The sequence below is a fragment of the Phyllobates terribilis genome, unplaced genomic scaffold, assembly GCF_046119375.1.
Source record: "Phyllobates terribilis strain yellow unplaced genomic scaffold, ASM4611937v1 Scaffold_10__3_contigs__length_209671492, whole genome shotgun sequence".
Classification (NCBI taxonomy): Eukaryota; Metazoa; Chordata; class Amphibia; order Anura; family Dendrobatidae; genus Phyllobates; species Phyllobates terribilis.
This window is the reverse complement of record NW_027362770.1, coordinates 179,048,410-179,076,069: the sequence shown is the minus strand read 5'-3', so window position 1 is coordinate 179,076,069 and position 27,660 is coordinate 179,048,410. Positions and strand designations below refer to the sequence as shown.

General features: G+C 48.0%; 1 protein-coding gene across 1 annotated transcript in view; it reads left to right on the top strand.

The window, feature by feature from the left end:
• The first annotated feature begins 8,757 nt into the window (after positions 1-8,757).
• LOC141164737 (uncharacterized) overlaps positions 8,758-27,660 on the top strand; it is a 109,182-nt gene continuing 90,279 nt past the window's right edge. Inside the window, exon 1 of the mRNA XM_073650249.1 lies at positions 8,758-9,527. Within this exon, the coding sequence (XP_073506350.1) occupies positions 8,793-9,527 (735 nt within the window). The 5' untranslated portion in view covers positions 8,758-8,792. The remainder of the gene's footprint in view (positions 9,528-27,660) is intronic.

Sequence of the window (27,660 nt, the reverse complement as noted above, 5' to 3'; positions counted from 1 at the left end):
ACAGTGACTGCAGCAGCAGAATAGTGAGTGCAGCTCTGGAGTATAATACTGGAGGTAACTCAGGATCAGTAATGTAATGTATGTACACAGTGACTGCAGCAGCAGAACAGTGAGTGCAGCTCTGGAGTATAATACAGGAGGTAACTCAGGATCAGTAATGTAATGTATGTACACAGTGACTGCACCAGCAGAATAGTGAGTGCAGCTCTGGAGTATAATACAGGATGTAACTCAGGATCAGTAATGTAATGTATGTACACAGTGACTGCACCAGCAGAATAGTGAGTGCAGCTCTGGAGTATAATACAGGATGTAACTCAGGATCAGTAATGTAATGTATGTACACAGTGATTGCACCAGCAGAATAGTGAGTGCAGCTCTGGAGTATAATACAGGATGTAACTCAGGATCAGTAATGTAATGTATGTACACAGTGACTGCACCAGCAGAATAGTGAGTGCAGCTCTGGGGTATAATACAGGATGTAACTCAGGATCAGTAATGTAATGTATGTACACAGTGACTGCACCAGCAGAATAGTGAGTGCAGCTCTGGAGTATAATACAGGAGGTAACTCAGGATCAGTAATGTAATGTATGTACACAGTGACTGCACCAGCAGAATAGTGAGTGCAGCTCTGGAGTATAATACAGGATGTAACTCAGGATCAGTAATGTAATGTATGTACACAGTGACTGCACCAGCAGAATAGTGAGTGCAGCTCTGGGGTATAATACAAGATGTAACTCAGGATCTGTAATGTAATGTATGTACACAGTGACTGCACCAGCAGAATAGTGAGTGCAGCTGTGGAGTATAATACAGGATGTAACTCAGGATCAGTAATGTAATGTATGTACACAGTGACTGCACCAGCAGAATAGTGAGTGCAGCTCTGGAGTATAATACAGGAGGTAACTCAGGATCAGTAATGTAATGTATGTACACAGTGACTGCACCAGCAGAATAGTGAGTGCAGCTCTGGAGTATAATACAGGATGTAACTCAGGATCAGTAATGTAATGTATGTACACAGTGACTGCACCAGCAGAATAGTGAGTGCAGCTCTGGAGTATAATACAGGATGTAACTCAGGATCAGTAATGTAATGTATGTACACAGTGACTGCACCAGCAGAATAGTGAGTGCAGCAGTGGAGTATAATACAGGATGTAACTCAGGATCAGTAATGTAATGTATGTACACAGTGACTGCACCAGCAGAATAGTGAGTGCAGCTCTGGAGTATAATACAGGAGGTAACTCAGGATCAGTAATGTAATGTATGTACACAGTGACTGCACCAGCAGAATAGTGAGTGCAGCTCTGGAGTATAATACAGGATGTAACTCAGGATCAGTAATGTATGTACACAGTGACTGCACCAGCAGAATAGTGAGTGCAGCTCTGGAGTTAATACAGGATGTAACTCAGGATCAGTAATGTAATGTATGTACACAGTGACTGCACCAGCAGAATAGTGAGTGCAGCTCTGGAGTATAATACAGGATGTAACTCAGGATCAGTAATGTAATGTATGTACACAGTGACTGCACCAGCAGAATAGTGAGTGCAGCTCTGGAGTGTAATACAGCATGTAACTCAGGATCAGTAATGTAATGTATGTACACAGTGACTGCACCAGCAGAATAGTGAGTGCAGCTCTGGAGTATAATACAGGAGGTAACTCAGGATCAGTAATGTAATGCATGTACACAGTGACTGCACCAGCAGAATAGTGAGTGGAGCTCTGGAGTATAATACAGGATGTAACTCAGGATCAGTAATGTAATGTATGTACACAGTGACTGCACCAGCAGAATAGTGAGTGCAGCTCTAGAGTATAATACAGGATGTAACTCAGGATCAGTAATGTAATGTATGTACACAGTGACTGCACCAGCAGAATAGTGAGTGCAGCTCTGGGGTATAATACAGGATGTAACTCAGGATCAGTATAGGATCAGTAATGTAATGTATGTACACAGTGACTGCACCAGCAGAATAGCGAGTGCAGCTCTGGAGTATAATACAGGATGTAACTCCGGATCAGTAATGTAATGTATGTACACAGTGACTCCACCAGCAGAATAGTGAGTACAGCTCTGGAGTATAATACAGGATGTAACTCAGGATCAGTAATGTAATGTATGTACACAGTGACTGCACCAGCAGAATAGTGAGTGCAGCTCTGGAGTATAATACAGGAAGTAACTCAGGATCAGTAATGTAATGTATGTACACAGTGACTGCACCAGCAGAATAGTGAGTGCAGCTCTGGAGTATAATACAGGATGTAACTCAGGATCAGTAATGTAATGTATGTACACAGTGACTGCACCAGCAGAATAGTGAGTGCAGCTCTGGAGTGTAATACAGGATGTAACTCAGGATCAGTAATGTAATGTATGTACACAGTGACTGCACCAGCAGAATAGTGAGTGCAGCTCTGGAGTATAGTACAGGATCAGTAATGTAATGTATGTACACAGTGACTGCACCAGCAGAATAGTGAGTGCAGCTCTGGAGTATAATACAGGATGTAACTCAGGATCAGTAATGTAATGTATGTACACAGTGACTGCACCAGCAGAATAGTGAGTGCAGCTCTGGAGTATAATACAGGATGTAACTCAGGATCAGTAATGTAATGTATGAACACAGTGACTGCACCAGCAGAATAGTGAGTGGATCTCTGGGGTATAACACAGGATGTAACTCAGGATCAGTAATGTAATGTATGTACACAGTGATTGCACCAGCAGAATAGTGAGTGCAGCTCTGGAGTATAATACAGGAGGTAACTCAGGATCAGTAATGTAATGTATGTACACAGTGACTGCACCAGCAGAATAGTGAGTGCAGCTCTGGGGTATAACACAGGATGTAACTCAGGATCAGTAATGTAATGTATGTACACAGTGATTGCACCAGCAGAATAGTGAGTGCAGCTGTGGAGTATAATACAGGATGTAACTCAGGATCAGTAATGTAATGTATGTACACAGTGACTGCATCAGCAGAATAGTGAGTGCAGCTGTGGAGTATAATACAGGATGTTACTCAGGATCAGTAATGTAATGTATGTACACAGTGACTGCACCAGCAGAATAGTGAGTGCAGCTCTGGAGTATAATACAGGAGGTAACTCAGGATCAGTAATGTAATGTATGTACACAGTGACTGCACCAGCAGAATAGTGAGTGCAGCTCTGGAGTATAATACAGGATGTAACTCAGGATCAGTAATGTAATGTATGTACACAGTGACTGCACCAGCAGAATAGTGAGTGCAGCTCTGGGGTATAATACAGGATGTAACTCACAATCAGTAATGTAATGTATGTACACAGTGACTGCACCAGCAGAATAGTGAGTGCAGCTGTGGAGTATAATACAGGATGTAACTCAGGATCAGTAATGTAATGTATGTACACAGTGACAGCACCAGCAGAATAGTGAGTGCAGCTCTGGAGTATAATACAGGAGGTAACACAGGATCAGTAATGTAATGTATGTACACAGTGACTGCACCAGCAGAATAGTGAGTGCAGCTCTGGAGTATAATACAGGATGTAACTCAGGAGCAGTAATGTAATGTATGTACACAGTGACTGCACCAGCAGAATAGTGAGTGCAGCTCTGGAGTATAATACAGGATGTAACTCAGGATCAGTAATGTAATGTATGTACACAGTGACTGCACCAGCAGAATAGTGAGTGCAGCTGTGGAGTATAATACAAGATGTAACTCAGGATCAGTAATGTAATGTATGTACACAGTGACTGCACCAGCAGAATAGTGAGTGCAGCTCTGGAGTATAATACAGGAGGTAACTCATTATCAGTAATGTAATGTATGTACACAGTGACTGCACCAGCAGAATAGTGAGTGCAGCTCTGGAGTATAATACAGGATGTAACTCAGGATCAGTAATGTAATGTATGTACATAGTGACTGCACCAGCAGAATAGTGAGTGCAGCTCTAGAGTATAATACAGGATGTAACTCAGGATCAGTAATGTAATGTATGTACACAGTGACTGCACCAGCAGAATAGTGAGTGCAGCTCTGGAGTATAATACAGGATGTAACTCAGGATCAGTAATGTAATGTATGTACACAGTGACTGCACCAGCAGAATAGTGAGTGCAGCTCTGGAGTATAATACAGGATGTAACTCAGGATCAGTAATGTAATGTATGTACACAGTGACTGCACCAGCAGAATAGTGAGTGCAGCTCTGGAGTGTAATACAGGATGTAATTCAGGATCAGTAATGTAATGTATGTACACAGTGACTGCACCAGCAGAATAGTGAGTGCAGCTCTGGAGTATAATACAGGAGGTAACTCAGGTTCAGTAATGTAATGTATGTACACAGTGACTGCACCAGCAGAATAGTGAGTGGAGCTCTGGAGTATAATACAGGATGTAACTCAGGATCAGTAATGTAATGTATGTACACAGTGACTGCCCCAGCAGAATAGTGAGTGCAGCTCTGGAGTATAATACAGGATGTAACTCAGGATCAGTAATGTAATCTATGTACACAGTGACTGCACCAGCAGAAAAGTGAGTGCAGCTCTGGGGTATAATACAGGATGTAACTCAGGATCAGTATAGGATCAGTAATGTAATGTATGTACACAGTGACTGCACCAGCAGAATAGTGAGTGCAGCTCTGCAGTATAATACACAATGTAACTCCGGATCAGTAATGTAATGTATGTACACAGTGACTGCACCAGCAGAATAGTGAGTGCAGCTCTGGGGTATAATACAGGATGTAACTCAGGATCAGTATAGGATCAGTAATGTAATGTATGTACACAGTGACTGCACCAGCAGAATAGCGAGTGCAGCTCTGGAGTATAATACAGGATGTAACTCCGGATCAGTAATGTAATGTATGTACACAGTGACTCCACCAGCAGAATAGTGAGTACAGCTCTGGAGTATAATACAGGATGTAACTCAGGATCAGTAATGTAATGTATGTACACAGTGACTGCACCAGCAGAATAGTGAGTGCAGCTCTGGAGTATAATACAGGATGTAACTCAGGATCAGTAATGTAATGTATGTACACAGTGACTGCACCAGCAGAATAGTGAGTGCAGCTCTGGGGTATAATACAGGATCAGTAATGTAATGTATGTACACAGTGACTGCACCAGCAGAATAGTGAGTGCAGCTCTGGAGTATAATACAGGATGTAACTCAGGATCAGTAATGTAATGTATGTACACAGTGACTGCACCAGCAGAATAGTGAGTGCAGCTCTGGGGTATAATACAGGAGGTAACTCAGGATCAGTAATGTAATGTATGTACACAGTGACTGCACCAGCAGAATAGTGAGTACAGCTCTGGAGTATAATACAGGATGTAACTCAGGATCAGTAATGTAATGTATGTACACAGTGACTGCACCAGCAGAATAGTGAGTGCAGCTCTGGAGTATAATACAGGATGTAACTCAGGATCAGTAATGTAATGTATGTACAGAGTGATTGCACCAGCAGAATAGTGAGTGCAGCTCTGGAGTATAATACAGGATGTAACTCAGGATCAGTAATGTAATGTATGTACACAGTGACTGCACCAGCAGAATAGTGAGTGCAGCTCTGGGGTATAATACAGGATGTAACTCAGGATCAGTAATGTAATGTATGTACACAGTGACTGCACCAGCAGAATAGTGAGTGCAGCTGTGGAGTATAATACAGGATGTAACTTAGGATCAGTAATGTAATGTATGTACACAGTGACTGCACCAGCAGAATAGTGAGTGCAGCTGTGGAGTATAATACAGGAGGTAACTCAGGATCAGTAATGTAATGTATGTACACAGTGACTGCACCAGCAGAATAGTGAGTGCAGCTCTGGAGTATAATACAGGATGTAACTCAGGATCAGTAATGTAATGTATGTACACAGTGACTGCACCAGCAGAATAGTGAGTGCAGCTGTGGAGTATAATACAGGATGTAACTCAGGATCAGTAATGTAATGTATGTACACAGTGACTGCACCAGCAGAATAGTGAGTGCAGCTCTGGAGTAAAATACAGGAGGTAACTCAGGATCAGTAATGTAATGTATGTACACAGTGACTGCACCAGCAGAATAGTGAGTGCAGCTCTGGAGTATAATACAGGATGTAACTCAGGATCAGTAATGTAATGTATGTACACAGTGACTGCACCAGCAGAATAGTGAGTGCAGCTCTGGAGTATAATACAGGATGTAACTCAGGATCAGTAATGTAATGTATGTACACAGTGATTGCACCAGCAGAATAGTGAGTGCAGCTCTGGAGTATAATACAGGATGTAACTCAGGATCAGTAATGTAATGTATGTACACAGTGACTGCACCAGCAGAATAGTGAGTGCAGCTCTGGGGTATAATACAGGATGTAACTCAGGATCAGTAATGTAATGTATGTACACAGTGACTGCACCAGCAGAATAGTGAGTGCAGCTCTGGAGTATAATACAGGAGGTAACTCAGGATCAGTAATGTAATGTATGTACACAGTGACTGCACCAGCAGAATAGTGAGTGCAGCTCTGGGGTATAATACAGGATGTAACTCAGGATCTGTAATGTAATGTATGTACACAGTGACTGCACCAGCAGAATAGTGAGTGCAGCTGTGGAGTATAATACAGGATGTAACTCAGGATCAGTAATGTAATGTATGTACACAGTGACTGCACCAGCAGAATAGTGAGTGCAGCTCTGGAGTATAATACAGGAGGTAACTCAGGATCAGTAATGTAATGTATGTACACAGTGACTGCACCAGCAGAATAGTGAGTGCAGCTCTGGGGTATAATACAGGATGTAACTCAGGATCAGTAATGTAATGTATGTACACAGTGACTGCACCAGCAGAATAGTGAGTGCAGCTCTGGAGTATAATACAGGATGTAACTCAGGATCAGTAATGTAATGTATGTACACAGTGACTGCACCAGCAGAATAGTGAGTGCAGCTCTGGAGTATAATACAGGAGGTAACTCAGGATCAGTAATGTAATGTATGTACACAGTGACTGCACCAGCAGAATAGTGAGTGCAGCTCTGGAGTATAATACAGGATGTAACTCAGGATCAGTAATGTAATGTATGTACACAGTGACTGCACCAGCAGAATAGTGAGTGCAGCTCTAGAGTATAATACAGGATGCAACTCAGGATCAGTAATGTAATGTATGTACACAGTGACTGCACCAGCAGAATAGTGAGTGCAGCTCTGGAGTATAATACAGGATGTAACTCAGGATCAGTAATGTAATGTATGTACACAGTGACTGCACCAGCAGAATAGTGAGTGCAGCTCTGGAGTATAATACAGGATGTAACTCAGGATCAGTAATGTAATGTATGTACACAGTGACTGCACCAGCAGAATAGTGAGTGCAGCTCTGGGGTATAATACAGGATGTAACTCAGGATCAGTATAGGATCAGTAATGTAATGTATGTACACAGTGACTGCACCAGCAGAATAGCGAGTGCAGCTCTGGAGTATAATACAGGATGTAACTCCGGATCAGTAATGTAATGTATGTACACAGTGACTCTACCAGCAGAATAGTGAGTACAGCTCTGGAGTATAATACAGGATGTAACTCAGGATCAGTAATGTAATGTATGTACACAGTGACTGCACCAGCAGAATAGTGAGTGCAGCTCTGGAGTATAATACAGGAAGTAACTCAGGATCAGTAATGTAATGTATGTACACAGTGACTGCACCAGCAGAATAGTGAGTGCAGCTCTGGAGTATAATACAGGATGTAACTCAGGATCAGTAATGTAATGTATGTACACAGTGACTGCACCAGCAGAATAGTGAGTGCAGCTCTGGAGTGTAATACAGGATGTAACTCAGGATCAGTAATGTAATGTATGTACACAGTGACTGCACCAGCAGAATAGTGAGTGCAGCTCTGGAGTATAGTACAGGATCAGTAATGTAATGTATGTACACAGTGACTGCACCAGCAGAATAGTGAGTGCAGCTCTGGAGTATAATACAGGATGTAACTCAGGATCAGTAATGTAATGTATGTACACAGTGACTGCACCAGCAGAATAGTGAGTGCAGCTCTGGAGTATAATACAGGATGTAACTCAGGATCAGTAATGTAATGTATGAACACAGTGACTGCACCAGCAGAATAGTGAGTGCAGCTCTAGAGTATAATACAGGATGTAACTCAGGATCAGTAATGTAATATATGTACACAGTGACTGCACCAGCAGAATAGTGAGTGCAGCTCTGGAGTATAATACAGGATGTAACTCAGGATCAGTAATGTAATGTATGTACACAGTGACTGCTCCAGCAGAATAGTGAGTGCAGCTCTGGAGTATAATACAGGATGTAACTCAGGATCAGTAATGTAATGTATGTACACAGTGACTCCACCAGCAGCATACTGGGTGCAGCTCTGATCAGCTGCTAGTCAGTGTGGTGATTGCTGGTGTGGTGGCTGCAGATCCTGCTGTGAGATCCTGATCTCTGAGAACCAACACCTCTCCACCTGGGGACCTGCTGTCTCTCTTTCCCGGAGGGAGAGCTGGTTTCTGGGATGAGTGATGGAGCCAAGTCCCAGGCTTCTGCTTCCCGAACCAGGCCGGCGGGGGGCAGAAGAAACCAGCAACCGGCCTGCACATCAGAGGACTCGGGGGTGAGACGCTGCACCAGGAGTCGCAGCAATGTGGCTCCTACTCCTCCCGGGATTGTGGAGACCCCTAGAAGCCGCAAGGCTTCCAGCATGGAGGTAAAGCCTGACAGCGGCGTGCATGATGGTGCTCCTTCCGGAGGAAAGCTGAGTGCTCACGGAGGTGAGGCCGACCTCCCTGATGGGGGTTGGGCGCTGCAGGGACCCCGGGAGTCTGTATCCACCTATGCCTCCCGGGTCATGATCCGCCTCCGTGAGTATGAAGATGCCAGTAAGCTCATCAGGAGGCTCCGAGAGGAGCTGCGCTGCACAAGCGCCAAAGCTGCGGGGGCCTCCAAACAGAGCAAGGCTAAACTCCAGGCCGAGGTAAAGCGACTGACCAGCGAGATTCACCTGCTGGAACTGAGGAAAGCTGACATCAGGGAGCAGAGTGGTCATTTCAAAGAAAAACTAATAAATGAAGACCGCTTTAGAGAAATGGCTGATACCAGAGAGCAAAGGCAGATGGGGCTGCAGCCTGAGAGCCAGGTGGATGATGAGAGTGATGATGACCAGCAGGAAGCCCCACCTGGCAGCCTGCAAAGTCACCCGCAGGCCACGTGCAGCGAGCTCCCTGCAGGACAGGCGACAGTGACATCCGGTCGCAGTTCTGCCGGCTCTGGGGTGGACAGTGACAGCAGCGGCCAGGGAGGGGCGCTAATGGCGGAGATTAAGCTCCTGGAGTCCCCAGTGTGCCTCCAAAACTTCCATCTTGGTGACGATCTACCAGAAGAGGCACCTGGGGGCCACAAAAAGGCAAAGAAGACCAAGCCAAAGCTGCAGGAGGCGGTAAGATACGTATATGCCCCCCTCCCTGTACCCCCTGAGTCGGCGGCAGGCTCAGCTCGCTGTATAAGCCCCGCTGCCCAGCCCAGCCCGGGTTCTGCTGTGGATCCGGTGCAAAGGCGCGGGGAGATTACAGAGCGCGGTAGTGAGGCGCAGAGCTCCGTCTCTGCTTGTAGTAGCGGGGACGCAGCAGGAGGTGCATCAGCCGAGAGGCTGGACAGTGAGGGCGGCCCGGCGGCGGGCGTTCCATCAGGCCACGATGCTGTGGTGCGCTCCTCAGTGGGAGGGGGGAGCAGCCCAGTGTCGGGGACAGCTCCGGTAGCCTCGGCGCCTCTGAATGCTGTTGCCGCTGATCACTTAGTTGAGAAGCGACGGCAGTGTGAGGGGGCTGTCGGGGCTGAGCGTTCCGGTCCTCACACGAAAGTGCTATTTTGTGTTGGCGTCGCTGGTCCGGAAGATCCTGATGCTAAAGATCAGCGGCGCCTAACTGCAGCTAGAGATCAGCGGCACATTATTCCGAATGCCAAACAGTGGAAATTACCGACCAATGATGTGGAGGGCACACATAAGACCGGGGGTGAGGTCGCCTCCAGTTCTATGGAGGTGACTGAGCCCCTTGTGCCTGATGCAGAGGTCAAAATGTCATCCGCCATTGTTACTGGTCCAGCAGGAATGAATGTGGTGGTGGGGGTGAATGAGGCTAATTCATTGTCTAGTGGTGTGGTTGCTGGTTTGGTGGAGGGTGAGATGGAGGTGGGTAATGGTGTTGCTGTTCGGGCTGATGTGGTCACTGGTCCGGTTGCCCCCCCGGGGGTGGCAACACCTGTCCAGAGTTATGCCAGTGTCACCTCCGGGGCAAATAGGGCATCCTCCTTGTCTCCGGGCTTTGGGGACGGCATGTTGCAACGGCGCCTTCTGGAGGCTCTAAAGAAGGGGGAGAGATCACTAATGGTAGAGGGTCGAGAGGTTGATCTATCCTTCTGGATAGAGAGGCATGGCCTCGGGGCCTTCCGAGAGCAAAAAGGGGGGGGATACAGTTTGGTCCCTCCCAACAGCCGGGCCAGGCAGTGTGCGTAGGAATGTGGTCCGTCTTCGGTGGAGGGGCAGTGATGCATGTCCTCCAAGGTCTAAAGTTGTGGAGCTCCTGCTGAGGATGGGCTTCAAGGCGATTGACATCTACGCCTTGATACATCCCTATTCCACGCCTGAGTTTGATGTCAGCTTTGTTCGGCCGGAGGGGCTTGAGCTCTTCTGGGCGAATTATGAGCTGGCAAAAAATGAGCCCGGCTGGCAAGACTTTGCCGTTCAGGCAGTGTCTCGCCAAAACCAGATCAAGAAAGTGACCGTGATGACTCGTAACGAGTCGCTTTCTTGCTATGACATCATGACGTGGCTTGGTCGGTATGGAGAGGTGGTGGAGATGCCAAAGAAAAACCGCGACGAGTTTGGTATCTGGTCAGGGGCCTGGACGTTTATGGTGAAACTTAAGCGTTCAGGTGGTACGGTTGCACACATTCCATCGTCTGCCTTCCTGGGTAGGGATCGTATCCTGGTCTTCTACCAGGGGCAACCGAAGCTCTGTCACAGGTGCGGCGACCCCACACACTTCAGTGCAAACTGCACCGTGCAGAAATGTGCGTTGTGTGGGGGTGTTGGCCATCTTGCCGCCTCTTGTGTGGAGATTAGGTGCCACCTGTGTGGTGAGTTAGGTCACCCATTCAGCCGTTGCCCTCTCTCCTTCGCTAATGCAGTCGAGACCCCGGTGGGAGTAAGCCGTGAGGCCGATTCTGCTGGGGAGGGGACTAGCAGGGGTGGGGGAGCCGAGGGGCCAGGGAAGAAAAGCAATAAAAAGACGCCTGCCCAGCTGAGGCGTCTAGACAAGCGCAGACAGGAGAGGGAGCGGGGCGAGCCCCAGACTACCGGGGCAGCCCCTGTCCTGGATGCCAGTCTTGCTGCTGAGGCCCCGAGGGATGATGAGTTGGATGAGGAGGTCAGGAGGATCCACAGGGAGGAAACCGCCTCTGCCTCAGAATCCTCCCATTATGAAAGTATGGATGAGGATAATAAGCGGTGGCTAGAGAACAAGCGTAAGCTCGGCACCAAAAAGAAGAAAAAGAAGGGAGATAAAACATCTTCTCCCGCTCTGACCAAGGTACCTAAGGAAGGTAAAACCGACTCCCCTCTGGTTGGTCTTTCTAACCGGTTCCAAGCCCTTGATAACATCTCTTCCTCTGAGGAGGAGGCCGAGGGTGAGGTTCCGGCTTCAGCGGAGCTTACAGGGGGTGCCGAGTCTCCTTCTCCTGGGGATGCAGGGTCCTTGGGGGGAGGGACTGGCCCAGAGTCCGGAGACGAGGACGAGAAAAGAAGGAAAAATGTGGGAATGGACACCTCTGTGTCATTAAAGAGGGGGAAGGATTCCTCCTCTGAGGCAGAGGGTAAGGGGAGTGGGAAGAAGAAAGCCATCTAACTCAATCACCAATGATGGCGGTACCCACTCCGTTGACGCTGGCTTCCATTAATGTCGCCAGCATTAAGTCAAATATGGCTAGATTTGCGGCCTTTGATTTTCTCAGCCGGGTTGAAGCTGACATTTTCTTTTTGCAAGAGACCAGGCTGCCAAATATGGCAGAGGTGTTTATAGCTAAGAGGGAGTGGAGACTGAGGCCCTCCTATTGGTCTCTTGCGGCCGAGCCGTATAGCGGAGTGGCGGTCCTTTTTACCGCACCAGTAGAATGTCGACGGGTTATTGAGTTAGAAATGGGGAGGTGCCTGATATTAGATGTCCTCATGAAGGGACAGGAGCTTCGGCTCATTAACATTTATGGTCCTCAATCTAAGTGGTACCGGAAGTGTCTCTTTACGAGGATCAAGCCCTACCTTTTTACGAGTCGGCAGGTCGTCTTTGGAGGGGACTTCAACACTGTCACGAGTCCCCGGGATAGAGGAGGTTCCAGAGACAAGCTGACTTATGATAGCGTCGCCCTTAATAGTATAGCTAGTGAGGCTCGCCTGGTGGATGTCCACATCCGGCACACCCCAGGCCACGAGGGGTTCACCTATCATAGAGGTAACTGTAGGTCCAGGATAGACAGGTTTTATTTAAAGGAGGAAGCCGTCTCTTCAGCAGTATCTGTTGTTGAGGTGGAGTTCTCCGATCACTGTATGATTTTGTTTTCCCTGAATGTTACAGAGACCCCCCGGATGGGAAGAGGCTTTTGGAGGCTCAATTCGTCTCTCTTGGAAGAAGCGGGGATAAGACAGTCCTTTGAGGATTTTCTTCAGAGCCAGGTACCCTTACTGGATCTTTGTAGTAGTAAGTCAGAGTGGTGGGAGATGTTCAAGAAAAGGGTGGCGAGATTCTTCCGCCAGCTCTCGAGCCTCAGGAGCCTGGACAGGTATCGCCTGTATCAGGGCCTGAGGAGGAAACTCGAGCATCTTGTTTCAACTGGAGGTAGCCGCGAGGAGATCTCCAGAGTGAAATCTTTGCTAATGAGGTGTCAGTATGATAGACACGCATCTTTGGATTTTGAGAGGGATTACGGGAAGTACCGCTCGCCCGACCCTTACAGAAACTGCAAGATGTCAGTGAATAGTAAAGTTGTTACAGGACTGGTTGACACTGCGGGGTCCCTGAAAAGATCCAGATCGGGGATCCTGGAGGTCGTCAGATCCTTCTACTCGCACCTCTTGGGGAAAGGGATCTGGATTGGGATGAGATGTCGGCTTTTCTGGCTGAAGCCGTCCCCGAACCAGGGGTAGACCCCTCTCTTGGCGTTTTGACAGAGATGATCAGGGAAGAGGAAGTTAAGTTGGTGATTGAAGGGCTTGCCCTGAAGAAATCTCCCGGTCCGGATGGCTTAACATCTGAATTCTATAAGACCTTTAAGGACGCCTTGGTTCCCCTCTTGACTGAGGTATTCAATGAGTGTCTTTCCTCGGGCACTCTGCCAAAGTCAATGAGGAGGTCTGCCCTGATCATCTTGTCAAAGGGTAAGGACCCATCTTGCATTGAGAATTGGCGTCCCATAGCGCTTCTCAATGCAGACAGGAAGGTTTTGGCAAAGGTGCTGTTTAATCGGCTGGTGAAATTTGCACCCCAGCTCCTTTCGGGGGCCCAGCATTGCTCTGTTCCGGGCCGCAGTACAATTAGTGCTGTACTCTGTGTCCGAGAGGCGGTGGAGCAGGGTATGGCTGGCCACTGGAAGGGGTACATGCTGTCATTGGACCAGGCAAAAGCGTTTGATCGGGTTAATCATGAGTACCTCTGGTCTGTCCTTCTGAGGTATGGCCTGCCGGGGGGGTTTGTTGATTGGCTTAAGACCTTGTACGCTGGGGCAGAGAGTTTCCCGCTTGTGAACGGTTGGATTGGCAGCTCTTTTGAGGTTGGGTGTGGTGTTCGCCAGGGTTGTCCCTTGAGCCCGCTACTGTACGCGTTTTCAATTGACCCACTTCTTAGGAGGGTGGAGCGTGGACCGTTAGCTGGGATCGGGATGGACCGGGCAGCACCGGAAGCCACTCTGAGAGTGGTGGCGTATGCCGATGACGTCACCGTTTTTGTTTCCTCTGATGGGGAGGCAGAATGGCTGATGTCAGAGGTAAATCGCTACTTGGAGGCATCCGGGTCTAAGATCAACCGGGATAAGTGTGAGAGTCTCTGGCTGGGAGGAGGAGATCCTGGTTTTGATCTCCCGGACACCCTTCCAGAACCCAAAGTCTCTGCAAAAGTTCTTGGCATCGAATTTGGCCAGGGGGATTACTCCAAACAAAATTGGGACAGCAGGCTAGAGATCGCCACTCAGAAGGTGAACCAATGGAAGGGTTGGTCTTTGACCCTATGGGAAAGGGTAAACCTGATCAAAACTTACCTGCTCCCTTTGCTGATCTATCTGGGCAGTGTGTGCATCTTGCCAGAGCCTCTCTGGACTCGGGTCTACAGTTTGTTCTTTCAACTGTTATGGGGGAATAGACTGAACCTGGTCAAGAGGGAGGTTACTTACCGTACGAGGAGACTAGGAGGGTTGGGTATGGTCAACCCTGTGGTATTCCTTGTGAATACCTTCATTAAGATCAATATTGCAAACCTCTGGAAAGAGAGGGCTCCCCCGTGGGTATTCTCTTGTAGGGGATGGTTTCAGCCTTTCTTCCAGGAATGGGAGACAGGAGGGCAAGTGAAGGATCTCCGCACACCGCATGGACATCTCCCAGCTTACGCTACCGTGGTTCTGAAGGTAATTCGCCGGTGGGGTCTGGGAATGTGGGAGGTCAGGACTCTGCCAAGGAAGCTCCTTGACAAAAGGGTTCTGTTGACCCATTTTCAGAGGCCTCTGGCGCTCAGGGATTGCCCAAGTCGGGATCTTGGGGTGGGTCTGCATCTTTTGAATTCTATCAGGATCCCCTCGAAGGTTTGGGACTTGGCTTGGCGCTGCTTCCATGGGAAACTGTGTGTGAGGGACAATCTGAAGTGTAGGAGCTCTGAGGACAGGAACTGTCCTCGGGAGCATTGTGGTACCATGCTTGAAAGCATGGACCGCTTCCTGCTTCGTTGTCCCTTTAACACAGAGGTGTACAACAGGGTGGGCGCCTCCATTGGCTGGCCCCGGCTGGCCGGTCTCTCTTATGCAGAATGGGCCTATGGAGCATTCGGGGACCTGGGTGGTCGGGACCGCTGCACCTTATTTCTAGTTAGCGCAGTGGTTAGGTATCACACGTGGAACGCACGGTGCTTAGTATCGACGCAGCGGAAAATCCTCCCAGTGGACGATGTGTTTAGGACCATACTCGGTGACCTGGTGAAGGTGCGTTCTCTGGAGTATGAGAGACTGGGTACACGGAGGGCCGCTCTCCTCTGGAGGGGCTTTTCTTTTAGTGTGTCCTAGTCTGGTCATCTCCTCTCCTGGTGGTGGGCTGCTGCTGACACCATAGATTTTTGTTTTATTGATCAGTAGACAGTGATGTAGGGCTGCAGGCGCTGAACTTGGGCTTTGTCAGTTGTGGTTATAGTATTGTTTGTTTCTGTATATATTGTATATATGGGTTTGGGTGTAGGTGTTAGGTTGGGTGGAGGGAAAAGGGGGGAGGTGGGTTCATCTTGTGGGACACTGGGTATTTGGGTGAAAAACTGGCACTGCCTGATCTGTCCTATGGACGTTGGACTGAGGCATGAGGCGCAGGACCAGCTCTCAGGTCAGTGCCGGGGAGGGACTGGTGGGCTCGAGTGTGGGGGGTTTTGTTTTGTCTTGTATATATTTGTATAGTTAGCATTTATTTTATTTTATTTATTTAAAAAAGAAAAAAAGAATGTATATATTAGTTTGTATATAATTTGTCGGTTATTGTTTATTATATTGTTATTATTTGTTTGGTAACCGGACCAGATGTCATGGTGTAGGTAATTATTATTGTGTATATATGTATAATATGTGTGTGAGGAGAGAGGGAGCGGCTGGAGCAGCAGAATAGTGAGTGCAGCTCTGGAGTATAATACAGGATGTAACTCAGGATCAGTAATGTAATGTATGTACACAGTGACTGCACCAGCAGAATAGTGAGTGCAGCTCTGGAGTATAATACAGGATGTAACTCAGGATCAGTAATGTAATGTATGTACACAGTGACTGCACCAGCAGAATAGTGAGTGCAGCTCTGGAGTATAGTACAGGGTCAGTAATGTAATGTATGTACACAGAGACTGCACCAGCAGAATAGTGAGTGCAGCTCTGGAGTATAATACAGGAGGTAACTCAGGATCAGTAATGTAATGTATGTACACAGTGACTGCACCAGCAGAATAGTGAGTGCAGCTCTGGAGTATAATACAGGATGTAACTCAGGATCAGTAATGTAATGTATGTACACAGTGACTGCACCAGCAGAATAGTGAGTGCTGCTCTGGAGTATAATACAGGATGTAACTCAGGATCAGTAATGTAATGTATGTACACAGTGACTGCACCAGCAGAATAGTGAGTGCAGCTCTGGAGTATAATACAGGATGTAACTCAGGATCAGTAATGTAATGTATGTACGCAGTGACTGCACCAGCAGAATAGTGAGTGCAGCTCTGGAGTATAATACAGGATGTAACTCAGGATCAGTAATGTAATGTATTTACACAGTGACTGCACCAGCAGAATAGTGAGTGCAGCTCTGGAGTATAGTACAGGATCAGTAATGTAATGTATGTACACAGTGACTGCACCAGCAGAATAGTGAGTGCAGCTCTGGAGTATAATACAGGATGTAACTCAGGATCAGTAATGTAATGTATGTACACAGTGACTGCACCAGCAGAATAGTGAGTGCAGCTCTGGAGTATAATACAGGATGTAACTCAGGATCAGTAATGTAATGTATGTACACATTGACTGCACCAGCAGAATAGTGAGTGCAGCTCTGGGGTATAATACAGGAGGTAACTCAGGATCAGTAATGTAATGTATGTACACAGTGACTGCACCAGCAGAATAGTGAGTGCAGCTCTGGAGTATAATACAGGATGTAACTCAGGATCAGTAATGTAATGTATGTACACAGTGACTCCACCAGCAGAATAGTGAGCGCAGCTCTGGAGTGTAATACAGGATGTAACTCAGGATCAGTAATGTAATGTATGTACACAGTGACTGCACCAGCAGAATAGTGAGTGCAGCTCTGAGGTATAATACAGGAGGTAACTCAGGATCAGTAATAAAATGTATGTACACAGTGACTCCATTGTCTATGTAGATTGTCTAAATAATATGGGGGTTAATGTTCACATGACCTTTACAATTACAGTATTATAGTATAGTATTAGAATAATTGCAAAATTATTGGGCACATTATCGCCATCTAGTGTCAGTTATAGAGTACTACTGTTATGCAGCATTGTACAACCCTTTGGTCAAAAATCCTTGGAATCTCAGAGAAACAAAGGTAAAGTTCTCTGCTGTGTATGAATGTCATATGTTTTTAGTAAATTTTATAATGAAGTTGTGAGTCACGGAGGGGGGGTCCTAAAACATGAATTAAACTTATGAACTTATGGATAGGATTTTTGTACTTTGCTGTGAAAACAATCTAAGAATTTCTCAGCTCCTGGAATGTGGGTAAACTGGATTATACCGATCAGAGGCTATGGGGTAGGAGGCTATGGAGAACGAGGCTACGGGATATGAGGCTACGGGGTATGAGGCTACAGGGTACAAGGCTATGGGATATGAGGCTACGGGGTACGAGGTCACGAGGTATGAGGCTATGGGGTAGGAGGCTACGGTGTACGAGGCTACGGGGTACAAGACTACAGGATACGAGGTCACGGGGTACAAGGCTACAGGATACGAGGTCACGAGGTATGAGGCTATGGGGTAGGAGGCTACAGAGTACGAGGCTACGGGGTACAATGCTACAGGATACGAGGTCACGGGGTATGAGGCTATGGGGTAGGAGGCTACGGTGTACGAGGCTACGGGGTACAAGACTACAGGATACGAGGTCACGGGGTATGAGGCTATGGGGTAGGAGGCTACGGGGTACGAGGTTATGGGGTACAAGGCTACGAGGTATGAGGCTACGGGGTATGAGGCTACAGGGTACGAGGTTACGGGGTACGAGGCTACGGGGTACAAGGTTACAGAGTACGAGGCTACCGGGTACGAGGTTATGGGGTACGAGGTTACAGAGTACGAGGCTATGGGGTATGAGGCTATGAGGTTACAGGGTACGAGGCTACGGGGTACGAGGCTACGTAGTACGATGTTATGGAGTACGGGGGTACGAGGCAACGAGGCTATGGGGTATGAGGTTATGGGGTACAAGGCTGCGGGGTATGCACAGTGCATGTGAGAGGAGGATGAAATAAAGATCACAGCATGTCATATAATCTGAGAGGGTGCAGTGCGGGAAGAGCTGTCTCGTCATGTGGATCACTGGATAATTTGGGAAGGCAGTGAGATCTTTAAATGCTGGATAAAAGAAAGTTAACGGAAAGACCAAAGTCTGTGGTCGGGATCTACTTTATTTGTGAAGTCACCAGATGTTTCATATGACTAAGCAATAATATCCCGCGACAGAACCAACCACAGCGTCACCAGAACAAAACTAGTAATAGTGTCCCAGATCAAATCCAGCCGCAGTGCTCCCATTACACAATCACAGTCCTCTCATAGCAGAACAATTTGCAGTGCTCCCATAACATAACCAGCCACAGTGCTCCCATAACACAACCAGCCACAGTGCTCCCATAACACAATCAGCCACAATGCTCCCATAACACAATCAACCACAGTGCTCCTATAACACAACCAGCCACAGTGCTCCCATAACACAATCAACCACAGTGCTCCCATAACACAACCAGCCACATTGCTCCCATAATACAGCCAGCCACAGTGCTCCCATAACACAATCAACCACAGTGCTCCCATAACACAAATAGCCACAGTGCTCCCATAACACAACCAGCCGCAGTGTTTCCATAACACAATCAACCACAGTGCCCCATAACACAACCAGCCACAGTGCTCCCATAACACAACCAGCCACAGTGCTCCCATAACACAACCAGCCACAGTGCTCCCATAACACAATCAACCACAGTGCTCCCATAACACAACCAGCCACAGTGCTCCCATAACACAAACACAACCAGTCACAGTGCTCCCATAACACAATCAACCACAGTGCTCCCATAACACAATCAGCCACAGTGCTCCCATAACACAACCAGCCACATTGCTCCCATAACACAGCCAGCCACAGTGCTCCCATAACACAAATAGCCACAGTGCTCCCATAACACAACCAGCCACAGTGTTTCCATAACACAATCAACCACAGTGCCCCATAACACAACCAGCCACAATGCTCCCATAACACAAACACAACCAGTCACAATGCTCCCATAACACAATCAACCACAGTGCTCCCATAACACAACCAGCCACAGTGCTCCCATAACACAATCAACCACAGTGCTCCCATAACACAATCAACCACAGTGCTCCCATAACACAACCAGCCACAGTGCTCCCATAACACAAACACAACCAGTCACAGTGCTCCCATAACACAACCAGTCACAGTGCTCCCATAACACAATCAGCCACAGTGCTCCCATAACACAACCAGCCACATTGCTCCCATAACACAGCCAGCCACAGTGCTCCCATAACACAGCCAGCCACAGTGCTCCCATAACACAATCAACCACAGTGCTCCCATAACACAACCAGCCACAGTGCTCCCATAACACAACCAGCCACAGTGTTTCCATAACACAAACAACCACAGTGCCCCATAACACAACCAACCACAGTGCTCCCATAACACAACCAGCCACAGTGCTCCCATAACACAAACACAACCAGTCATAATGCTCCCATAACACAATCAACCACAGTGCTCCCATAACACAACCAGCTACAGTGCCCCCAGAACAAAACTAGTAATAGTGTCCCAGATCAAATCCAGCCGCAGTGCTCCCATTACACAATCACAGTCCTCTCATAGCAGAACAATTTGCAGTGCTCCCATAACATAACCAGCCACAGTGCTCCCATAACACAACCAGCCACAGTGCTCCCATAACACAACCAGCCACAGTGCTCCCATAACACAATAAGCCACAGTGCTCCCATAACACAACCAGCCACAGTGCTCCCATAACACAACCAGCCACAGTGCTCCAATAACACAACCAGCCACAGTGCTCCCATAACACAAACACAACCAGTCACAGTGCTCCCATAACACAATCAACCACAGTGCTCCCATAACACAACCAGCCACAGTGCTCCCATAACACAACCAGCCACAGTGCTTCCATAACACAACCAGCCACAGTGCTCCCATAACACAAACACAACCAGTCATAATGCTCCCATAACACAATCAACCACAGTGCTTCCATAACACAACCAGCCACAGTGCTCCCATAACACAAACACAACCAGTCATAATGCTCCCATAACACAATCAACCACAGTGCTCCCATAACACAACCAGCCACAGTGCTCCCATAACACAACCAGCCACAGTGCTCCAATAACACAACCAGCCACAGTGCTCCCATAACACAAACACAACCAGTCACAGTGCTCCCATAACACAATCAACCACAGTGCTCCCATAACACAACCAGCCACAGTGCTCCCATAACACAACCAGCCACAGTGCTCCCATAACACAACCAGCCACAGTGCTTCCATAACACAACCAGCCACAGTGCTCCCATAACACAATCAACCACAGTGCTCCCATAACACAACCAGCCACAGTGCTCCCATAACACAACCAGCCACAGTGCTCCCATAACACAATCAACCACAGTGCCCCATAACACAACCAACCACAGTGCTCCCATAACACAACCAGCCACAGTGCTTCCATAACACAATCAACCACAGTGCTCCCATAACACAACCAGCTACAGTGCCCCCATAACACAACCAGCCACAGTGCTCCCATAGCACAACCAGCCACAGTGCTCGCATAGCACAACCAGCCACAGTGCCCCCATAGCACAACCAGCCACAGTGCCCCCATAGCACAACCAGCCACAGTGCCCCATAACACAACCAGCCACAGTGCTCCCATAACACAATCAACCACAGTGCTCCCATAACACAACCAGCTACAGTGTCCCCATAACACAACCAGCCACAGTGCTTCCATAACACAACCAGCCCCAGTGCTCCCATAGCACAATCAACCACAGTGCCCCCATAACACAACCAACCACAGTGCTCCCATAACACAACCAGCCACAGTGCCCCCATAACACAACCAGCTACAGTGTCCCCATAACACAACCAGCCACAGTGCTTCCATAACACAACCAGCCCCAGTGCTCCCATAGCACAATCAACCACAGTGCCCTCCACAACACACCTAGTCACAGTGCCCCCATAGCACAACCAGCCACAGTGCCCCATAGCACAACCAGCCACAGTGCCCCCATAGCACAACCAGCCACAGTGCCCCCATAGCACAACCAGCCACACTGCCCCCATAACACAACCAACCACAGTGTTCCCATAACACAACCAGCCACAGTGCTCCCATAACACAACCAGCCACAGTATCCCATAACACAACCAGCCACAGTGCCCTATAACACAACCAGCCACAGTGCCCCATAACACAACCAACCACAGTGCCCCCATAACACAACCAACTACAGTGCTCCCATAACACAACCAGCCACAGTGCCCCCATAACACAACCAACCACAGTGCTCCCATAACACAACCAATCACAGTGCTCCCATAGCACAACCAGCCACAGTGCTTCCATAACACAACTAGCCACAGTGCCCCCATACCACAACCAGCCACAGTGCCCCCATAACACAACCAACCACAGTGCTCCCATAACACAACCAATCACAGTGCCCCCATAACACAACCAGCCACAGTGCTTCCATAACACAACCAGCCACCGTGCCCCCATACCACAACCAGCCACCGTGCCCCCATAACACAACCAGCCACCGTGCCCCCATAACACAACCAGCCACAGTGCCCCCATAACACAACCAGCCACAGTGCTCCCATTACACAACCAACCACAGTGCTCCCATAACTCAACCAACCACAGTGCCCCCATAGCACAACCAACCACAGTGCCCCCATAACACACCCAGCCTCAGTGCTCCCATAACACAACCAGCCTCAGTGCTCCCATAACAGATTCAGCTCCAATGCATGAATACCAGGACCAGCTACAGTACCCCTATAACAAAGATAATAATACTGCCACCACTTTTCATATGGAGGAGCGCGGATATCTATACAAATTTCTTCTGCCATATCCACCTGTTAATGCTGCCACCATAGCAGATTTAGTAACAGTCCCCCCATAACAGGAGCCCCCAGGGGGTGTCATCTTTTATATAATATAACAATACATAGAAGAAAAGGGTGAAATGCCTGCAGAGGTGAATGTCCCTACATTCTTCAGCAATCCCATAAACAGCTGTAATTGGGGGATTGCTATTTAACCCATTCACATTTCTGTGACTTTCTACAATACTCACATTTTCGGGTGCATAAGTCCCGAACCCAAGAAGCGGGATCCGGTTTCCATCATTCATTAAGAGTGATTCTGCTGCCATAGTCGGAGGCCTGGAGAGCAATGTATGTGAGGGTGGAGTGCAACCTGCGTGATATACAATGGGCCCTTCCTATATTGTAGCTGGAGGGGTGAGGTCAGTATACGGGAGGCAGCGAGGTGGGTGTGAGGTTACACTGCCAGTGGGGCCCCATACAGTCACTACTAAACTTACTGCCTCATTCCCTGCTTTATACAGTGACGTGTCCCCTTTAAAAGTACATAAAACTAGCACTAAAGCATCCAAATAGTAACCTAAGCAAACAAGGGCAAACCAGACGACAGAAGGATTCCAAGTGAAGTCCAAGTTTTTCTTTTCCAGCCATTCTGATGTCGATTTGCTGCTGTGTTTGGGATCCTTGTCCTGTTGCTTTCCCCAGTTTCGGCCAAGTTTTAGCTTTTCGACATTTGATATTACTTTGGTATCCCGGGGAGTTTATGTTCGACTCAATGACTGCAAGGTGCCCAAGTCTTATGGCTGCAAAATTTGGACCTGGGCCTCCACCAAAAATTTGGACCTGGGCCCTATTTTGCGTTCTATAACCTATAAAAACATGTGTATTTGTCCCCATGTAATAATGTTCCCCATCCTGTCTGCTTCCTATAATAATGTCCCCCGTCCTAGCCCCTTCCAGTAATGATGTCCCCCTCTGAGCCCCTTCCTGAATTAATGTCCCCATCCTGTAATAATGCCAAATACAAAAATTTTCCCCATTCTAGGCCACTTCCTGGTATAATGTCCCCCATCTCAGGTCCTTTCCAGGTATAATAGCCCCCAGTTTGGGCCACTTCCTAGTATAAAGTCCGCTATCCCGGGCCTTTTCCTGGTATAATGCCCCCCTCCATCCTGGGCCCCATCCTATAACAATGTCCCCAGTTTGGAGCCTCTTTCTACTATAATATCTCCCATCCTGGGCCCCTTCCAGTAATGATGTCCACCTCTGAGCCCCTTCCTGAATTAATGTCCCCATCCTGTAATAATGCCTCTCCCCCATCCTACAAATTCCTGGATAGTCCTTAAAAATAGGACACTTTTTTTGCCCTGTCCGTAAAAATGTTTTAATGCGTCCATGAATTGTTTGAAGCTGAAGAAACTTATACAGATTATTTAGATTGTAATCATCATCATTTTACATTTCACAGTGAATGCAGCCGATGACTTCTTATCAGTATTTTGGGCTGTAGACATAGATCACTTATAATTATAAAGATTTATTATGGTTTTTCAATGTGTCCATAAAAAAATATTGTCAGTCCGTGATTTTTTGATAAGCTGTCCAGAAAAAATAACTTGTCAAGTTGGCAACCCTGGGTGGGTGCGGTTTATGAAGAGACTATCTCCCTGTCTTATCTCTCTCACCCACTTTCACTACAACTGGAGGAGACGTTTCCTTCGCTCCCGCACTGTATTAATAGTGATTCTATAACTTTTTATTTAACCCTTACTTGTGCAGTGAGGCTTATATTAGTGCATTGCTGAGATGATTCCAGAGTGAGGTGTGGATCCTCCAGTCTGAGGCATCTTATATCCAAAAGTCATTTACGTGGTCTGCGCAATGTTCTGGTAGGTGGTACATGTCACATCCATATGATGCCAGGACCGCAGCAGAACATTGCACCATCACACTGCCTCTGCCGGTTTCTCTTGGTGCCTTTCTATTATAGTTGTGATGCTCTGTGTTGTGATATCTTTCTACCATAGCTGAATTGTTCTGCATGTCCTTACACTTTTCTATCACAGCTGCGATGCTCTGCATATTCTGACCCCTTTTTATCACAACTCCGATGCTCTGCATGACCTGACACCTTTCTGTTATAGCTGTGATGGTTTGTGTGTTCTGAAACCTTTCTATCATAGCTGCGATGCTGTGCGTGCTCTGAAACCTTTCTATCATAGCTGTGATGCTCTGCATGTTCTGACACTTTTCTATCATGGCTGCGATGCTCTGCATGTTCTGAAACCTTTCTATCATAGCTGCAATGCTCTGCATGTTCTGACACCTTTCTATCATGGCTGCGATGCTCTGCGTGTTCTGACACTTTTCTATCATGGCTGCAATGCTCTGCGTGTTCTGAAACCTTTCTATCCTAGCTGCGATGCTCTACATGTTCTGACACCTTTCTATCATAGCTGCGATGCTCTACATGTTCTGACACCTTTCTATCATAGCTGCGATGCTCTGCGTGTTCTGACACCTTTCTATCCTAGCTGCGATGCTCTTCATGTTCTGACACCTTTCTATCATAGCTGCGATGCTCTGTGAGTTCTGCACCTTTCTATCATAGCTGCGATGCTCTACATGTTCTGACACCTTTCTATCATGGCTGCGATGCTCTGAATGTCCTGACACCTTTCTATCCTAGCTGCAATGCTCTACATGTTCTGACACCTTTCTATCATAGCTGCAATGCTCTACATGTTCTGACACCTTTCTATCATAGCTGCGATGCTCTACATGTTCTGACACCTTTGTATCATGGCTGCAATGCTCTGCGTGTTCTGAAACCTTTCTATCCTAGCTGCAATGCTCTACATGTTCTGACACCTTTCTATCATAGCTGCGATGCTCTACATGTTCTGACACCTTTCTATCATAGCTGCGATGCTCTGTGTGTTCTGACACCTTTCTATCCTAGCTGCGATGCTCTTCATGTTCTGACACCTTTCTATCATAGCTGCAATGCTCTATGAGTTCTGACACCTTTCTATCATAGCTGCGATGCTCTACATGTTCTGACACCTTTCTATCATGGCTGCGATGCTCTGAATGTCCTGACACCTTTCTATCCTAGCTGCAATGCTCTACATGTTCTGACACCTTTCTATCATAGCTGCGATGCTCTGCGTGTTCTGCCACCTTTCTATCCTAGCTGCGATGCTCTTCATGTTCTGACACCTTTCTATCATAGCTGCAATGCTCTATGAGTTCTGACACCTTTCTATCATAGCTGCGATGCTCTACATGTTCTGACACCTTTCTATCATAGCTGCGATGCTCTGCATTTCCTGACAATTTTGTATTATAGCTGCGTTGCTCTGTGTGGTTTTATGTCCAGAAGAGGAACAATTTCCCTTTTCTGGCAGTTTGGTTGGATCCAGGGAAGGTGGAAGGGAACGACACCAATCTGACAGTTTAAGGCTGGAATACCCTTTTAAACTATTTACAAGTAGGAATTATTTTGTTTTTATTTTTTTACATTTTTTTTCCAGAATGAAGCAGAACTTTAACTTTCATGTCTTACACTAGATGGTGGCCCGATTCTAATGCATCGGGTATTCTAGAATATGTATGCGGCCGACCGGGCGCAATCAGCAAAACGGTGTTTAAATTTGGCGGCAATATCGGTGATTGGTCACGGGTGGCGGCCGCGACCAATCAGCGAACTGTTAGTGAGGACCGGAGAACTTGTTTAAATTTGGCGATAAAATTGACCAATCAGCAGAGCGTTGTTTAAATTTGGCGGCAATCTCGATGATTGTTCTCGGCTGGGCGGCGGCCGGGACCAATGAGCAGAGCGGTGTTTAAATTTGGCGCCAAAATCGCTGATTGGTCGCGTCTGGCGTCCGCGACCAATCAGCAGAGCGGTGTTTAACTTTAGCGCCAAGATCACTGATTGGTTGCGTGCGGAGAGCGCGACCAATCAGCGAATCGTATTGGTGTGGAGCGGGAAGCGGAATCGTATTAGTGAGGACCGGGGAGCGCCGCTGCCTGTACGGCTACTTCCGCTGCGAGAAGCCGGGAGATGAGCGACTGCTCACAGCAGAAGTATCCCGACCAGCAGCGCCGCTCCGCGGTCCTCCCTTCACACCCTAGCCGCATGGATGTCAGCGCCGCTCCCCGGTCCTCCCTTCACACCCTAGCCGCATGGATGTCAGCGGCACTGCCTGTGCGGATAGTTCCGCTGCGAGAACCCGGGACATGAGCGGGCGCTCGCAGCAGAAGTATCCCGACCCGCAGCGCCGCTCCCCGGTCCTCCCTTCACACCCTAGCCGCTGATGTCCCCACAGTATCTGCATGGTGTTACAAAGGTCCGGACATTTGTGTTAAAAATCGCTGATTGGTCGCTGGCGCTTCCCGCGACCAATCACCGATTTGGGCGCCAAATTTAAATATCGGCCGCGACCAATCACCGATCTTGGCTCCACATTTAAACACCGCTGTGCTGATTGGTCGCCGACGCTGGGCGCGACCAATCACCGATTTTGGCGCCACATTTAAATAGCGTCCGCGACCAATCAGTACAGCGGTGTTTAAATGTGGAGCCAAGATCGGTGATTGGTCGCGGCCGATATTTAAATTTGGCGCCCAAATCGGTGATTGGTCGCGGGCAGTGCCAGCGACCAATCAGCGATTTTTAACACAAATGTCCGGACCTTTGTAACACCATGCGGATACTGTGGAGAGATCAGCGGCTAGGGTGCGAAGGGAGGACCGGGAGCGGCGCTGCGGGTCCGGATACTTCTGCTGCGAGCGCCCGCTCATGTCCCGGGTTCTCGCAGCGGAAGTATCCGCAAAGGCAGCGGTGCTGACATCCATGCGGCTGGGGTGTGAAGGGTGTGAATGTGCCACACAAATCGGTGATTGGTCGCCGTCTTGGCCCGCGACCAATCACTGATCTTGCCGCCAAAGTTAAACACTACTGTGCTGATTGGTCGCGGCCGATATTTAAATGTGGCGCCCAAATCGGTGATTGCTCGCGCCCAGCGTCGGCGACCAATCACTGATTTGGGCGCCACATTTAAATATCGACCGCGACCAATCAGTACAGCGGTGTTTATATGTGGAGCCAAGATCGGTGATTGGTCGCGGCCGATATTTAAATGTGGCGCCCAAATCGGTGATTGGTCGCGGGCAGCGTCCGCGACCAATCAGCACAGCGGTGTTTAACTTTTGCAGTAAGATCAGTGATTGGTCGCGTCCGAAGACCGCGACCAATCATCGAATCGTCTTGGTGAGCACCGGGGAGAGCCGCTGCCTGTGCGGATACTTCCGCTGCGAGAACCCGGGACATGAGCGACTGCTCGCAGCAGAAGTATCCCGACCCG